Consider the following 19317-nt stretch of genomic DNA (forward strand, 5'->3'; position numbering starts at 1 on the left):
ACTCTACCTCTGAAATGTTTATTATATTTGTCCCTACATTCTTTCTTACTGGGTTAGCCCTAATTCCTGCCTAGATCATTGAGGCCACCTAACCAATCCCTTCACAGTCTAAAATCTTTCCTCCTAATACACACTAAATGGTGCAGCTACTATTATATTAAAGGAGAACTTCTTTGCCAAAACTCTTGATAGTTCATTAAAGAATAAAGTCCAAATTCATTTGTACTATGTTCACAGTCTTGCAAAAGCACATCATTTACTTAAAAAATAATTTGTTCTCATGTAAGAACTCTGCTGGTCAAGATCCTCAACCTTATTTCCCCACTTGATTTTCTGCTCTCCTCTTTCATTTAACATGTATTTTGGCTAAAGTAGATTATAAACCAATTTCCAAGGCTGTCCTATATTCTACAGGACCTTTGTACCCACTGCTTCCTCTGCCTTGAATGCCCTATTTTCCTCTCATCTCGACTTACTGAAATGATGTCTCCCATCTCTATACTTCCAGTACACTACAGACCTCTCCTGTAACACACATTCCATCTTAGATTATTTGTGTGTGGACGTTAATCTCATACAATCCTAAGGGCAGGGATCATGTACTATTCATCCCGGAATCCTTCCCCTGGTACCTATAACAGTGCCTCGCACATAAGTGTTCAATTAAGTACCCGCTAAGTTTAACCAAATTAAATGTACAGTATTTGCTTTACGACAAAAATTTGTCATGTGAAAGCCATATCATAAACAAGTAATCACGAAAAAATACTCTGGGCAACTTTCAATCATGCTCGAAAACTATGTTAGAAAACGTTTTTGAGTAGAAACAGCTCAACTCAAACGCAAGTTGTTAAGGATACAACTTGTTTCTTGAAATTTTATTAAAGCATGTCCAAAATGTTCTGGCCAGGCAATGTTTAATTACAGATCAAAACACAATGAGTGACAAGGCAAAATTTTAAAGCAGGGTATTATAAACTTCATATTTTGAAATTTCATAACTAAACTTTTTAATTTGTAACAGAAAATATCCTACTTAGAAACACAATTCACAAATGCAGGAAAATGTTGAAAGCGAGAATGAAAAAGTAGACCTTGTTTTCTCACTGACACATGTTTTACTTAGGGACTACATGGCCACCTAATTAGTTAATTTACTATTCAGAATACATTGCCCAGAAATTTGGTAGTATTTTCTGCCTCTGGGTGATCTTCACAAATAAAATGATTCATTTATAAGAAAATACCCATTTTGCCATCCCTTCATTACATACTATAAATCAAGTAAGACAAAGCGTTGGTGGAGTTGTTTGATTGTCAAACTCGAATGGTACGAGGTCGGGCAACATGTAAAAATTGACAGATAAACTGTTTGCAATTGATGTAAAACCCCAATTTCAGAAAGTAAGGCATGATTCATACTCCCCAGATGTATATGTTATCAAAAGAATAAAAGCATTTAAGTTCAGTTGCTATACAGACACATGAATACTGAGCCACTACATTTGGTCTGTGACATACACACACTCCTCCCACATTCCCAGAAGAAAACTCATTTGTACTTAGTGTTAGAGACCCCCAAACCACTCAATGTCCCATTGTTTATATATAAGCAATAATATACTTCAATTTTCTGTCAATAGTAATCTTGCTTGCACAAGATAATATTTTGTTATTTCTGCCCCCTGACAAATAGTGATTGAAAGAAGGCAGGACTCCTGGAGGACACATTTTTAAAGTAAAATGACACTCATCTCTTTATGGGTGCTTTCTGGACATTTACAACTCTCTTTCACCTCTTTCTTCCTTGTTCGTTCTCCTTCTCCCCCTCAGTCTACCTCTCTCTCTACCCAGCCCCCTTTCCCATCAGGGTAACATTAGCTCAAAAGCTGACAATTCAATCACATCTCCAGCAACCATTTACTCTGTTATTTAATAGGAGGGGGGAAACCCAGTTACCATAACAACTCACATCACATGGTAATTATAGAGTCTCTAAAATACAGCAAACCATACTTTTCACAGTGTTTTCTAAGGGGAAATGTATAATAAGGACAGACACTACTTCTCCCAATTATTATTCAGAATTTTCATCTAACTGTTTCATACTGCATGAATGGTAATACTATTCCATGTTCTTCATAAGAAATATGTTTTTAAATAAATAAGGCACTGAGAGAAAAAGGCAAATACACTCCTTGTATTTCAAATAATGAGTTACGTCACATGCACTTTCAGGACTCTCAGGGGAAAATTAAAGGAGACAGGAGAAAAGCAAAATTAATTTATAAGGCAAAAAATCAAATGATGATCAAAAAAAGAAAATTTAGAAACAAAGATTTTATTCAGAGTAGTACCGCCAATAAGTCCTGATAGGTTTCTCTGAAATAAAAATGAGAAAAGAGCTCATTGCCTGATGCTGAGGCAGAAATATGGTTGGATTGCAGCAACAGGATCACGAAAATTTGCATGTGCCCGAAGATGGGGGAAATAATGAAGTAAGATTGCCATTCTCACCCCGGGACAAATCAGTATCATCCAATTTAGGGGAGTGTCATGTCAGAGTTAGAACTGCTGCAGGATGACGAGACAGGGAAGGAAACTGTCATTCACCTTCAGCTTCCTCATCAACAGGAGTCAAGCTAGTCTCAGGAAGAGAAGTAGTAGTTTTAAATCAGAGGGACGAGGACAGTCCCTTGAGCTTAGAGAAGCCCTAGTAGACCTGCAATGACCCTTGGTTGGCCCCTGTTCAAAGGAGCAAAGAGAGAGAGGGCATGTTAGTCTTAAAGAAAGCTGTGATTACAGTAGTCCCCCTTATCTGCAGTTTCGCTTTGAGGTTTCAGTTACCACAGTTGAACACAGTATTAAAATATTAAATGGAAAATTCTAGAAATAAACAACTCATTAGTTTTAAATTGAGCATCATTGTGAGTAGCATGATGAAATCTTGCACCACCTTGTGCCATCCTGCCAGGATGTGAATCATCCCTCTGTCCACCATATCCATGATGTATATGCTACCCTCCTGTTGGTCACTTAATAGCTGTCTCAGTAATCAGGTGGACTGTCGCAATATCACAGTGCTTGTGTATCCCTGACAGTCGCCTAATGTTACATCACAATATATACGTCATTCGCCTCACTTCATCTCATCATGAAAGCATTGTATCATCACAAAAAGAGAGGCAAACATAGTATAATAAGATATTTTGAGAGAGAGACCATATTCACATAACTTTTATTACAGTATATTATTAAATTGGTCTATTTTTAGTTATTGTTGCTAATCTCTTACTGTGTCTTATTTATAAATTAAACTTTATCATAGATATGTAGGTATAGAAAAAAGCATAATCTATATTGGGTTTGGTACTATCTGTGATTTTGGAGGTCTTGGGGCTTATCCCTGTGGATAAGGGGAGACAACTGTATACAGAACTGCTCCTGGTATGTCAGATCAAACCCAAGTCAGATTTAGATCTGTGAATCTTCCAAAAGTAACATGGTAGATTTTTGCTTTTTTAAAAGTCAGCGAAAAGAATATTTTTTTTTTCAAAAAGGTATGTAACATTTTCCAAAAGAATTCATCACAGATTGCATTAAATAACTAGTTCTCCATAAAGCAAAATACACTTCAAAATATGAAAAGTATTGCACTTGGACATTCGAAACAAAATTCTTTTGCCAATCCATTACTCACTCACCCACCTCTAGTTGCAGGTATTAAGAAGGCCATAGAATATCCTATAGGGTTATGTGATCTTTGGCAGGAGGGGAAGCTAAACCACATAAATGAATAACAACACAAATCAGTACATAAGAGCCTGTTCAAATGGCAATAATGTCATTTCTTTGTAAGACCTCAACAATTATTAGATTATTACTAATTTAATAACACCATTTCTCAGAAAAGGAAACTATTCCACTAAATGCATATATGAAGCATAAGACACATCCAAGTTTCATAAGGATTAAAATCAATTCAACAAACATTTATAAAGTGTCTACTATGTGCCAGTAATACCAAGCACTGAACCCATATATGATCAAAAAAACCTCCCTCATTTTATGAAGTTTACACTTTTAAAAAGGAGACAGACACTAACTGTTGTGTATGTAGTGCCACCCAAATCCCTCCTTCAGGATTAGAAGGTAGGTAGGTAGGGATGGATGGATGGATGGATGGACGGATAGATGAAATCTCCAAACCTGGATGGTTTCACCGGAAAATTCTACCAAACATTTTTTAAAAATTATTTATTAGGATACCATTACCCTGACAATACACCAGCGGAAGATATTACAAGGAAACTATACAATATCCCTCATGAGCATAGATGCAAAAATCCTTAACAAAATATTATTAGCAAATCAAATTCAGCAATGTATAAATAGGATAATACATTATGATCAAGTGTAGTTTATCCCAGGAACGCAGGTTTGGTTCACAATAGAAAATCAATCAAAATAATTCCTCATATCAACAAATCAAAAAAGTATACGATTATCTCAATAGACTTAATAAAAAAATTGTTTTTTACAAAACTCAACATCCGTTTGTGATAAAAACTCTCAACAATTTAGGAATAAAAGGAAAACTTCACCAGCCTGATAAAGGATATCTACAAAAACCCTATACCAACATCATATTTAATGTTAAGATACTAAATGGTTTCCCCCAAGACTTTGCACAAGAATGTCTGCTCTTAACCATTGCTATTCAACATTACACTGAAGGGCCGTGGACAGTGCAATCAGGCAAAAAGAAGAAAAAAAAAAAAAAGGAAAGAAAGAAAGAAAAAAAGAAAAAGAAATGAAATGCATACAGATCAGATAGAAAAAATTAAGACTATCTCTCTATATAGACAACATTAAAATAAAAAACAAAAAAGCTGCAAGAATATGTAACTGAGTTTAGTAAGGTCATAGAAGTGCATTAATTATATGTTTACACTTATGAGAAGCAATGAGAAGTTGGAGATTAAAACTAAAAAGACAGTGTAAAAACTACATCAGCATCAAAATACTTAAAGACATTCAATACGAAATCAAGCAAAATACGTGCAAGGTTTGTAATAACAAAACAATGATCTGAAGTAATGGAAAAATACATATATCTTGGGTTGAAAGACTCAGTATTGTTAAGATGGATCTACAGATTCAATGCATTTCCAATCAAAGTTACAGCAGGCTTTTTTGTGGTTTCTCAAAGCTGATTTAAAACTTATGTGGAAAAGCAAACAGCCTAAGATAGCCAAATTTAAAAACAAAACAAAACAAAATTGGAAGACTCATATTACTTATTTTCAAGATTTATTATAAAGCAACAGTAATTAAGTTGTGTGGTTTGGATGAAAGTATACACACACAGATCAATGAAATAAAATTCAGTACAGAAATAGACCAACACATACTGGGGGTGCCAAAAAAATGTATACACATTTTAAGAGATGCTATCTATGTATTACTTTTCGAAGCTCAATTGAATTACGGAAGCAATGTGTAGTATGACGTTCACTTAAAAGATGGCATTAATCAAATGAATGCTAGCATTACCATGTGACAGGCAGGACAGTTAAAGAAAATGGCAGAAGAACAGTTGTCATTTGAGGCACTCAAGACCATTTTGAGGTGGTATTTGAAATTTGAGAACGTTGTGGAAGTGCAACGACAATGGAGGCATGAGGATGCAACAGAACCTCCAACACACCTAACAATTGCACGCATTCGTGATAAGTTTGAGACGCATGGTACTGTGTGTGATGTGCATAAGGGAAGATTCGGAAGGCTTCTCACAGCAACAAGTCCTGCTTCTTCTGCGATGGTGTTGGAACAGTTTACATGCTCACCACAGAAGTCTACCAAACAATGTTCGCCGTAATCAGAAGTGTCTGGACACTGACACTAACCAGCAGGAGCACCTCTTGTCATTGCAGAAGTCAAACGTGACTTGTATTCATCTCTTGTTATCGGTATATATTGAGTATTACAATTTTAATTGTTTTTTCCTTTCTTAAAATGTGTATACATGTTTTGGCACCCTCTGTATATGGACAAATGATATTTGACAAAGGTGCCTAAATGGAGAAAGGATGGCATATTCAACAAACATAACTCATACCTTATGAGAATGAACTCAAATAGGTCATAGGCTAAAATGTAAACCTTGAACTATAAAATTTGCACGAGAAAATATAGAAGATCCATGAAGTGCTTAATGAATAAACTATCTATGGTATATTCATATAATGGAATATTATTCAGCCATAAAAAAGATGAAGTACTGATACATGCAACAGTATATACACACCTTGAAAACATTATACTAAGTGAAAAAAGCCCACATATTGTAGGATTCCATTTATATGAAATGTCCAAAGTAGGCAGATCTATAGAAACCAAAAGTGGATTAGTGGTTGCTAGAGGCTGGGGAGTGAGGAAAATGGAGAATGACTGCTAATGGGTACAGAGTTTCTTTCTTTTTCCAAAGAAACTTTTTCTTTAGAAAAAGTATGCTTTTTCTAAAATTGATTGTGGTGATAGTTACACAACTCTGTGTATATACTAAAACCACTGAATTGCACACTTTAAATGGGTGAATTTAATGGTATATGAATTATACCTCATTTTTTTTAAATATAGGAGTTAAAAAAATCTTTGAGACTTTGGGTTAGACAAAAAGGAAGAACTATAAAAAGAAAAACTTGATAAATTAGAATTCTTCAAAACTAAGAATCTGCTCATCAAAAGACTCTGTTAAGCTAATCAAAAGACAAGCTACAGATTAGGTAAAAACATGTGCAACACAAATGTCTAATAAATGATTTATATGCGGACTATACAAAAAAAACCAACCCGCTCATTTGAAAACAAAAACCTGATTTAAAAATAGCCAAATGATCAAGACACCTCATGGAAGATAAGATATGAATGGCAAATAAATACATGAGAAGATGCTCAACATTAAGGAAACACAAAAGGAAACCACTACCCACATATGAGAATGGCTCAAATTTTAAAAACTGACCATACCGAGCCCCGGCAAGGAGGCAGAGTGCCTGAAACTCCCTTATGTCACTGGTGAACATTCAAAATGGGACAGTCACTAGGAAAACAGTTTGGTAGCTTCTTATATGCACTTACCGTAAGACTTAGCAATCTCTAACAGCTATAGTCATAGTTGCCAAAAACTGGAAACAACCCAAAGATCCATCAGTGGGTGAATTAATAAATAAATTGAAACTCTCATGACAGTTTTTCTTTCTTTTTTTTTTTTTTTTAAGTAACAAGACTCAGAATAAAGCAGTGATGAGAACCAAATGAGAGTTTGAAGAAACTTCAGCGCGAAAAATACCAAACGGACTGCAACAACAGAAAGATTAGAAGCAAGGGGAAGAATTAGGAAATACTAGCATCATCTGGGCAAGAACCAAAGGTATTTTTAAAGTGTTCTCTGCTTAACCCGTGACGGTATAAGGTGGTTCAAGAACAGGGAATAATACCGCCTGGGTTCAATTTCCAGGCTCCTCTACTTACTGGCTCTGTGATTTCGAGCACATTCAACAGTCCCAACCTCACAGTGTTAATGCAGAGATTAAATGAATTAATGTATGTACAGCAATTTTTAAAGTGCCTGAGCTGGTTATGAGCTATTATTATTGCAATTGTTATTCTTATTAACCAGCTTTTAAAACTCTTATTATTTGTTGTCACATAGTTTGCGAAACGGATGACTCATTCTTTGTCTCTGCCCTTTTTAAAAATGAATTATAGTAAGCAGAAAATGAATCCAAACTAAAATCCTACCACAGGTTTAGCAGAATTCTGTCCAATATGTGTCTTTTAGTTGACTCCTAAAATAATGATCTTGTTTTCTCATCCCTTTGAAATTTTCTAGGCATTCTACAACACATGCAACAAGTATTTTAAGCCAAATATTATGTTCTTTGTTCATATCTAAGGCCCACTTCATCAGTGTTGACACCATTTGCTGAATTTATTAGTCTTCTGCTATCCCCCACATTAATGCTTTTTCTCGTTTTTGTTCTGAATGTGAAATTTAAAATCAGCTTTCCAGTAATACTTAATACTCTGGTTGTCCTTCAAATAACTAAATGCACGGCTTAAAAGCACAAAAAAGTCCCAAATCACTCCCTTCTCCACAGCAACTGGCACGATGCTAGGGAAAACAAATGTAGAAATCACCTATTTTTTCCCTCTTTTCATGAAATTAAACCTCTCTTCTTCCCACAGAAACACTGTTCTTCCCAGATCTTCCTTCCCTCCTTGGTTAAATGAAGGCACTGTATTAGACAAAAAAGATTCTGAACCAAATATTTACATAATTTCAACTCTAATTAAATGTATGAGAGGAACATGGGTGGCATAAGCTAAAGATGGGTCTTTAAAAACCGACTATGGTAATTGGTGGTAACTGGTATGATAGAGAATATAATCAAACCAAATTAGTGTTACCAACATTTATAAATTATGCATCAATATAAGATTTAATACAAACATAGTATAGAAGCCCTAACTGGTTTTACATCAAATCCATTAAATTTTTTACAATTTATATATTTTAATTTATAACTGTTATATGTTATATCTAAAATATATAAAATAAACTTCTTTGCTGTATTTTGTTTTGTTATTCATTCATATATTTTAATTTATATACACCTGAATGAGTAACACTCATAAACATTTCAAAAACCAACAACAAAATCCCACATTTCCCAAATACTTTTCAGCTTTCCTTTTCCCTCTGGTTTTGCTAAAATCTGCAGTTATTAGATTTCATGCAAATCATCTAATGGTATCACATAACTTTATTTTTAAAAGGGGAGCCTAAGAGAAAAGTAAAATAAACACTAAAACCGAAAGGTTTCTTTTTTTCTAAACAATTTTATTTACTGTTAATTTACAACATTCACAAAATATAAATACTGGTGCCTTACGTGCTTGCGAAGGAATAGAATTAAGAAATAGGCAACATTATTTCTGTAAATAATTTAAGTTGGTATTTATTCTGAACAATGGAAGTTAAACGTTGAAAAAGTGAAACAAATTCCTAGATACTACTCCCCGATATTAGGCTGGGCAGTAGGGAGAGCACCCCTGTTTCTCTCAGAAACACATCCAAGTATTTTAGTATTCAGTTGGATCAGCTATTTTGGCTGCCTTTAAAAGCAACTTACATTAATTATGATAAAAAGAAAAGTTATTTCCCGATACACATTAATTTCATGAGCATAAAGTGGAGAAGGGAAACCCCAAAACATAAACAAGCAAGAAGACCCTGTCAGTTATGGGAAGGCACTTACCTCATGCACTAGAGCAAGTGAGGTCTGCTTGAAATTTCGCCCTCTACTGGCCATCAATCGATTCAATGGTTTGCCATCTTTACTCTGATACATCGAAACATCGTAACAAAATAACATACCACCTTGAAAAACAAGAGAAACTTATAAAAATATTTATTATGACAAACTTTATTAATTAAATTCTCAGTAATCCATATTCAATCAATCTAGATAGAGATTTAGAAATTAAAAGAGAATTTGTTAAGCAATTTATGATTTTTGACTATAGGTATCTAAGGAAAAGAAAAAATAGAATATAAAGTTAATATATTTAAACTATCACTTTTTACAGGCCTCATTAATTTGCAAATAAATGAATAAATTTACAATTCTTGAGCTATTTTAAGTTTTATGAACTGTTACTTCTAGAGATTCTGTTAACCTTTTTTAAAAAAAATAAATTTTAATTAAAGAGAACTGCTTTCCATACCAATCTTTGTGAACCTCTGAGAACATGGGGTTCGTTTAGTATATACCTACAAGGAGGCAAGTTTTCCCTCACACCTGCATTCACGTACATTCATCCTCCCTTTTGTTCTCCCTTCTCCTCTAACACTTTTCTTCCCAGTCCTTCCCACTCTGGTCAACTAAGTTTTCAAACTGAATTTCCAGCTCCAGCAGACACCCAGTGTCAATGGAAAAGCAAGGTCAGGCAGCCAAGTGCTGGAGTATGAATTAGGGTAGTCTTGGAAACTACCTGAGTAATTCTGAGCCAATGAGAAGACACATTCAAGGGCTAAGGTATTTCAAACACAGAGATCATTGTAGTTTTAAAAATCTCTTTTTGAAGTATACATAAAGTACATGTCATAACCATGCAGCTCAGTGAATTTTTACTAAAACAAACATGTATGTATGATCAGCACCCAGATGAAGAACCAAAACATTATCAACATCCCAGAAGCCTTTCTTTTCTCATGTCTCCTTCCAGGCACATCTACCCATACCTCAAAGGTAGCCAACTATCTAGCAACCATTTTGCCTACTTTGGTGCTTTATATACATGGAATTAGACTGTAATATCGCTTTTACATCTGGCTTCTTTCCCTCCACATAGTCATTGCAAAAATCATTAATATTGGCAGTTGTAGTATATTCATGCATTTTACTGTCAATGGGCATTAGATAGCTTCCAAGTTCAGGGCTACTCAAATAATGCTACTATGAGCATTAGAGTATACGTCTTCTAGTGACTTCATTTGGGTTTATCCTTAAGAATGAAATAGCTGGGTAAGACAGCATAAATTTGTTCAGTACCAGTTTTCCAAAGTGGTTGTACTAACTGACTTTCCAGCAGCACTTCTGGCTGCTCCACATATTTACCAATACTTTATATTTTCCATCTTTTTTCATTTTAGTCAATCTGTTAAGTATGTAATGGTATCTTTTTGGGGTTTTAATTTGCATTTCTCTGATGACTAATGAAGTTGACCAATTACTCATATGTTCCTTGGATCTTTGAATACTCTCATTTTGAAGGGTGTTGTTCAATTTTTTTCCTGGTTTTCGATTGTCTTTTTCTTATTGATTTGCAAAAATTCTTTACATATTCAAGGTATGAGCTCTTTACCAGATATACGTATTATAAATATCTTCTTGCATTCTGTGGCTTGCCTTTTCACTCTCTTAATGGTATACTTTAACACATGTTCTTGATTTTAATATAATTTGCCATTTTTATAAATAGAGCTTTAATTATAGAATTGTTATAAAGATCATCCTTTTTTCCAAAGCAATGCAGTGTCACCTCTATAATAAATCCAGTGACCTTGTATGTGTGGATCAGTTTCTGAACATGTATTTTTCCATTGGTCAGTTTGTCTAGTCTTGCACTAATACCACACTGTCAATTATTGTGGCTTTATATGTCTTGTTTCTGGTAATGTATATCCTCCTACTTTGTGTTTATTCTTTGAGATTGCCTTGGCAATTTGTGCACCTCCACACAAATTTTAGAATCAGCTTGCCAATTTCCAAAAAAAAAAAAAAGAAAAGAAAAACCTACTGGGGTATTGATTTAGATTGGGTTGAATCTATATAGCAATTTGAAGAGAACTGACAAATTGACATTGTTACAATACAGAGTCTTCTAGTCCATAAATATTGTAAATCACTCCATTTGTTAGGATTTCTTTAATCTTTCTCCATAATATTCTGTAGCTTCCAGCATAAGGGTTTTACATACTTTTTGCTAAATTTATTCTGGGTACTTGGTATTTTTGATGCTATTGTAAATGGTATAGCTTTTAAATTTCATTTTTGTTATGGTATGTAAAATATACCTCTGATTTTTATATATCTTCGTCATTGTATGTATGCAGTAACCTTGCTGAATTCATTTATTATCCCTAATCAGTCTGCAGGTAATTTTGAATTTTCTATATACACAATTATGTCACTTGCAAATAATGACTATTTTATTTCTGTCTTTCTAATCCTTATGATTTTTATTTCTTTTTCTTTTCTTTTTTTTGGCTTATTACACTAGCTATGGCCTCCATTATAATATTGAATAATAGTGATAATAACAAGCATCCGTATCTTTTTTCCAATCTTAAGGAGTAAAAGTTTCAATATTTCAGTATTAAGTACAAATATGGCATTGTAGATGTTCTTTATCAGAATAAAAGAAGTTCCCTTCTATTCATAGTTTAATGAGTCTTTTTTATATCATGAATAGAAGCAATTTTTCAAAGGTGTTTTTCTGCATCTATTGAGATCATCTAAAGATTGCTCTGCCTTTTTCTATTATTGTAATGAATTATACTGATTTTCAAACACTAAATTAACACCACTTGTTATGTATTATCCTTTGTTTGTATTGCTGAGTTAAATTTTCTAATTTTTTTTTAAACGGGGGTGTGTGTGTGGATTTTTACAACTATGTTCATGAGAGATTGCTGTGTGTTATTCCCTTTGTGTACTTGCCAGGTTTTGATCTCATAAAGAGGGTTCCTCTTTTTCTAGTCCCTGTTAGAGTTTATGAAAGATCATTGTCATTTCTCTTTAATTTTTGGGAAGAATTCACCAAGGATGCCATCTGAATCTAGTGTTTTCTTTGTGGCAAGGTGTTTACAGATTCAATTTCTTTAGTATACATCAAACTATTCATAGTCTATTTATTCTTTTGTCAGTCTTGCAAAGTTTTATTTGACAAATTTCTATATTTAATCCAAATGGCTGAAGTTCTTTATAAATTCTTTTATTATCTTTTTGAATGCTAGAGGGTCTAAAATGGTACCTCCTTTGTTATTCCTGATATCTATATTTCTCTATTTATTGTCTAGACTTACAATGGCTTTATCACTTTGTTAAACTTTTCAAAGAATTAATTTTTGGTTTTGCTGATTTTCTTTATTTTGTTTTCTACTGTATTGATTTCTATTCTTATCTTTATTATTCCTTCCTTTATTGTTTCTTTAAGTTTAATTTGTTCTTTTCCAAGCTTTTTGAGATGGAAATGTAAATCATGATTCTTTTTTCTACTATATGCACTGAAGGTATAAATTTCCCTCTAACACTGTTTTACCTACATCCTGCAAATCATGATATGGCTATTCCCATTATCATTCAGTTCAGAATATTTTTCTGATTTCCATCTTGATTTTTAGTTTAATCCACGGATTATTTATAAGTGTATTATTCAATTTCCAGGCTACTGGAGACACTCTAGTTATCTTTTTGTTGTTTATTTTTAGCTTAATCCCATTGCTGTCAGAGGCCAGACTCTAAATGACTTCATTGTTTTGAAATTTGTTGAAGTTTATGGTTTGCCATATGGTTATTTTGGTAAGTTTTCCATATACAGTTAAAAAGCATAGAAATCCTGTTACTGTAAGGTACAATGTTCTATATGTCAATTAAGTAAAGTTGGTATACAGTATTGTTCAGATGTTTTGTAAATTTGTTGATTGTTTTTTTTGTCTGCTTGTTCATCAAGCTACTGAAAAAGATGTTTTTGAGTTTCCCACTCTTATTGCAGGTCTAGTTCATCTTTTAGTTTTCCTGTTTTTTTTTTCCATATATTTTGTGTATACTGATTAGAATAGTGATATTTTCTCAATGGAGTGGTTTCTTTAGCTCCACGAAATGTCCCCTTCATTCCTAGCTTTTACCTTTTTCATATGTTGAGTATTTTTTCATTGTATCCTGGAGAGTAAATAAAAGAACCACAGAAATTTTAGTCTAAATGATGTTAACCTCCTCTCCTCTGTTAGGCAGATAGAGTGAAGGACTGATCTCAAAAAATCAGGGACTGAACTGGGTTAGGCTTAATTATAGCTCTGGCAAATCTCAATCTACCTCTGGTTCAATCCTGTTGCTAGGGCCATGCCTCCCCCATGATTTTCAACCAACAGACTAAGAGGTCTTTGACTCCTCAATATGGAATAATTATGGGAGATTCAGATCTCTCCTCAGAGGTTTTCAGCTTACCTCTTTAACTCTCCCCTCCCCTAGAGTTCCAAATTTGGGCAAATATTTTAAGGGAGAAATAGGCTGTGTTAAAGGTCCCTCAATCTCCCGTTTTGCCACTCAGGCACTGCATGACTATCAGGGTCTCTTGGTTTCTCTGCCTCCTGACCCAGCTTCTTGCTAAGGCTGAGCCTGAATTTCGGCCTCCAGTGGAGGTCATAATTGGTAAGTGCAGCCAGGTGAAAAGAGCTATAGGTCTTTCCTATCAATTCACTACTCGTGTGCTTTCTTCTTAGACTCATGTTCCTAGCCAGTCTGTGTTTCCTAAGCACCACGGGACTGAAGGAGATTTCACTTTGCCTTTCAGAAGCATCAGCCTAGTTCTTGAACTTTCAGTGCAAATTCAAAATTCAGTAAATAGCTTATGAGGAAAACCTCCAATTTGTCTGTCATATTAGTCAGAGTCTTCATAGAAACAGAAGCAACAGGAGATATATGTAGATCTGTGAGCTGGAGATCCAGGAAAGCCAGTGGTATAATTCAGTCCGAGAACCAGGAGCGTCAAGGTCCAAGGGCAGGTCCCAGTTCGAGCAAGTTCACCCTTCTTCTGCCTTTTTGTTCTATTCAGGCCTCAACAGATTGGATGCTGCCCGCCCGCACTGGTGAGGGTGATCTTCTTTATTCTTGTCTACTGATTCCAGTGCTAACCTCTTCTGGCAACAGCCTCATAGACACACCCAGAAATACTGTTTTAGCATCTATCTGGGCATCTCTGAGCCCAGTCAAGCTAAACATAAAATTAACCATCACATCACCATAGTCCCATGGAACCACTGAAAACTCCATTGGTTTCTTTATCCTCCAACAGGCCTCTTCTTGGCCAACCCCCAATCCTAGCCCACAAGGAGAATCAGTGACTGTCACCCATAGGGCCGGGAAAAGTCCTCAGATGTTCTCCCATTCTGGAATTTTCATCCAGCTGTTCATCTTTATTTCTACAGTTCTTGATGTCTTTAACATGGGATTTATTGCCATCATTTACCCAGCTGTGTCTAGATGTTAGCAGCAGCAGCAATGCCCTGCTGTGACCTAGTCCATCTGACTTGGAAATGGAAGTTAAAACACTACGTGAACGACCTGTACCCTGAGGCGATAGACTGTGCTCACCTGCAAGGCCAGGTTTCAAACCTGGTTGCTTGTTTGTTTCATACATTTTCAATATAAAATTGGGGATTCTTGCTATAGTCTTTCCTTGGTCTGAGCAGGCACTTCCTCTTAATGCAGAGTAATACACCCCACGGGGCATGTTCACCATTTCTTGCTTCACAAGTGATGTAAAAAATTCCTCCAAAGCTGAAAGAGTTAAAAGATCAAAAGTAAATACAGTATATTAGAAGAGAAACATTAATTACACACACACACACACACACACACACACACACACAGGGACTTCAGGCCAAGCTTCACAAAGTGAGAAAAGAACTCTTGATTCTCATCCCTTTTTTAGTCTTCCCCAAGTCAGAATAAAATAACCCAGTTATTCAAGCTTAAAAACTTAGTCATGGGTGGCCGGGTGGCTCAGGTGGTTAGAGCGCGAGCTCTGAACAAGAGGGTTGTGGTTTCGATTCCCATTGGGCCAGTGAGCTGCGCCCTCCAAAACGAGACTGAAGGACAATGACTTGGAGCTGATGGGCCCTGGAGAAACACACTGTTCCCCAATATTCCCCCAATAAAATAAAAAAAAAACAACACTTAGTCATTCGTAACTTTTCTCTTTCCCACACTCCTTCTATGTGCTCCAATAGCAACTTCTTCTAGACCTACCTTTAAAAATATATCTCAAATCCATCCATTTTTCTGCATTTTCACTTCTACTTGCTCAGTCATTATCTCCTCTCTTCCTCATCTGGACTAATTTAAAAACTCATTTCTTGGTTTCCCTTCCTCAGTACCCCTCCAACAAACCATCCTCTACCCAAACCCAGGATTTCATGTCATTCTCAGCCCTAACATCTTCCAGTAAATTTTCACTGTCCATAGAAGAACATCAAAACGTCTGACAATGATCAAGGCTTTCTACGCTCTAGCCCCAACCCCCTCTGACCGCTTTTCTGCCCACCTGCCCTCCTTGCCTGCTGCTCTGTTAAGGCACCCTTCATGTGGCCTCTTTTCCATTCCTCAGCAACACAAAGTTCACGTCCAAGAGTCCAAGACTGGGCCATGGTACCATCTATTCCATCCCCCTGGAACACACTAGTCCCAGATTCCCATTTGACTGACTCCTTGTCATTTAGGTATTTTTCAGAGAGCACTTTTATGACTGTCCATTATTCTGTAGCAACAGCCATACAAGTATTAAAAACTGAAGTATTAGTTCATTATTTATTTGCTGTGTTCATTCTAATTAGTCCAAGGTCTTCACTGCTTGACAATTTTCTTATAAGGTAACCCAGAAATTTGGGATGAGAAGACAATAGGATACCCAACTATGGGTTTATATTCAAGTGTTATTTTCCTAAGGACCACTAGAGGTTGCCCAATGCAGAAACAAAAACAACAAAAACATTAAAACTAAACAAATCATATAAAAAACAGAAAGAGGAAATCACTGCATGTGCCTATTATAGGAACAAAAAGCAAGGATCCACGTAACTAAACTGGGATTTCATTCTGAATATCAGATCTAAAAGCCTCCTTTAAATGACCTTGGTTAAATTAAAGGCAGTAGGAGCTCACTGGGGCATCTATTGTGAGCCCAGTTCTGTCACTCCCATATAGACACTTCCTAGATGCAACCGAGCCTCCTCATTCCAAGTCCGGAGAACACTTGTGTGGGAGGCTCTCCGTTTACCCCGGCGATTCTCTCTCTACCCTGTCAACCCTGCTCTGTGCCCTGGAACAATAACCTTTAACAACTGCACAACAGGCTCCCTTGTCCTCTGGCTTCATCCAATGGACACTGGCCAGAGGTCAGAGGATGGACCCGAGTGAGATCAGGGCATGTATTCCCCAGACACTCACCTGCAGGACTGCCACAGGTTGCCTATGTCCCTCTTAGGGAGGCCCTGGCTCCCCTTCGGCAGCCCTGATTGTGACACCGATGCTCTCTCGATTCCCCTAACTGCCACCTCCCCTTACTGCTTCAGACTAGAAACATTAATCACTCTTTGTGACTTCCTTTAACCCTGACAGCATAACTGTAAATAGTCCCTTTGTTAAACTCTCAATTGTTCCATCTGAATGTACCTTTCCTGTCAAGATCCTAATCAATACACCATTTAAATCAAAGAGAGAGGAACATCCAATTGCAGGCCATATACCCCAATACCTGCATTCACATGCATATGTATGACTGCTTCAAGCTGAGTATGAGTTCAGACTTTTCAGAACGTAGCTAGAAACATCTGTGAGGATAGAGGAGCGATAGTGAGAGAAGGTAATTTCATGCTTTCTCAGAAGGGACCTTATTCTGGCAGAAGCTGATATATGTCAAGAGATAAGTACCCATCTGCACATAGCTTGGAAATCTGTCTACTTATCAAGCTCTTCAGAGAACTAAGGATGCTCAAATAACTCCAGCCCTGAGAATAGTTCAAATGAGGGTAAGATACCAGGAGTGTAACTGATTATATGGAGCACCATCTTCCCACAGCCACGAAGCTGGCAACTAGGACTGTGCCCATTGTCTGTGAGACTTGCAGATGACCAGGGGAGAATTTGAAAAGAGCTGACAATATGCAGAACGCAGTGTCAGATATACATTTCTAAAACAACCCAAATGTTCTTCAACAGGTGAGTGGATAAACAAACTGTGGTACATCCTACAATGGAATACTACTCAGCAATAAAAAAATCACAATTCATACGGGCAACCTTTTGGATGGATTCAAAGACATTATGCTGTGTGGGGGAAAAAAAAAAAAAAACTAATCCAGAAAGTTTATGTACCATATAAAAAAAAAAAAAAGGGTAAAATCCAATGAAGTTATAGCTAATAGTATTGTACCAATGTGAGTTTCCTGGTTTTAATAATAAGCTAAGGTTATGTGAGATGTTACCGATGGGAGCAACGGGGTAAAAGAACACAGAAACACTCTAAACTGTTTTTGCAACATCTTATAAGTCTAAAGTTATTTCAAAAGTAAAAGAAAAATTTTAAATCAATACCAGTAACACCTCTATTTAAAATTATGCAAATTACTGGATTTACTTTGCGGCTGCTTTTGTGTTTACTTGAAAGGAAGTAAGAGGAGCAAAGGGCGCAGATTCACTTATATTCAGTGCGACCTGGCTTTCTGCCTCCTGTACCCAGAGACCTAATATATATCATCCACCCTGGACCTTTCAGGGCATACATTCCTAAAGCTGGTGCTTTTTCCTGCTTCGTTCCTGAGTTCTCCAGTAATCCCTGGGACAGCAAGTCACAGGAAAACAAACTGCATGGTTGGCCAGACACAGATAACATCTACACCACCCATCTGACTCTGATTATTGAATGTTTCACACAGATACAGTTGTTGCTCTCAAATCCTCCCCCTGCTTTCTCAAGGAGAGGTGCTAACAACCATCAAGTACAAACCAGGTAGAGGAGCCAGGTAAAGGCCACCACAGCACTGCACAGACCGGGAGGACAGAAACAACAGTACACCTTGGCGACAAACATCTTCCCCCTTCTCCTGCTTTTCAAACCACAGTGCGGGTGAAGGATGGATCCATGTAAGAGGGAACAATGTTGTTTGAAAAGCTCAAGAGGACTTTTAATTCTAAGGCTATCTTCGGATACAGGAGGAACTTGAGTAATTGAAGGCTTTTTCTTTCCTCAGACTCACTATTAGCTGCAGGAAAGGTCCTAGACTCTGAAGAACCTTGAGGTAGGAAGTGGGTTAGAAAAGATGAGAAGAACAGGAAACATGTCTGTAAGGCTTGTTCTGGATGTCAGGAGAAAAGAGAAGGTGAACTCTGAGGTGTACCATTCAGGTTTCTCTAATGAAAGGAGGTGGGGGTTTGGAACAGGAGCTTTGTCTAGAAATAAATAACATATTTGACTAATTCCTCAGGAATCTCCATGTGGGACGAAATCAAGGAAAAGTCTTCCAACATCATAGGCTGGTGGGATTATGACTGAGAAGATGACATTTCTTGTGTTTATTGAACTTACTTTTCAGAAATTAAATTTTTACATCCATGCATATTCAAGGTAGAATTGGAACAGAATAGGTAATAGATGGCACGCTCAGCAAAATGCTGGCTAATACTGAATTAGAATAATTAGATATAATTAGAACAACTTTTAAAATGCCAAATCCTATAAACTTTATGTAAAAACTGAATAACCATATAGTTTGGTCTACTTTTAAAAGGTATTAATTTATAGTTCTTGAATATTGATACCACATTTAGGGTAACTCTAAAGAAAGAATAAATTTATAATGATGAAACTACCCAGTAAATCTTGGAAGATTCTAATGATCTTTTCAGTTTGCTTATATAATAATAAACCATTATTTGAATCAGTGGCTTAAAAGTCCCACTGCAAATT

General features: G+C 36.1%; 1 protein-coding gene across 2 annotated transcripts in view; it reads right to left on the reverse strand.

Annotated features, from left to right (window-relative positions):
- FOCAD (focadhesin) overlaps positions 1-19317 on the reverse strand; it is a 275278-nt gene that overhangs the window by 80577 nt on the left and 175384 nt on the right. For both annotated transcript variants that reach the window (XR_012495704.1, XM_019750360.2), the window contains 2 exons: positions 14946-15131; positions 9327-9448 (listed from right to left, as the gene is read on the reverse strand). Coding sequence is in view for 1 of the 2 variants with exons in the window: in XM_019750360.2 (XP_019605919.2) it covers positions 9327-9448; positions 14946-15131 (308 nt within the window). In the remaining variant the exon portion in view is untranslated. The remainder of the gene's footprint in view (positions 1-9326; positions 9449-14945; positions 15132-19317) is intronic.

This window comes from Rhinolophus sinicus, linkage group LG04 (assembly GCF_036562045.2).
Source record: "Rhinolophus sinicus isolate RSC01 linkage group LG04, ASM3656204v1, whole genome shotgun sequence".
Classification (NCBI taxonomy): domain Eukaryota; kingdom Metazoa; phylum Chordata; class Mammalia; order Chiroptera; family Rhinolophidae; genus Rhinolophus; species Rhinolophus sinicus.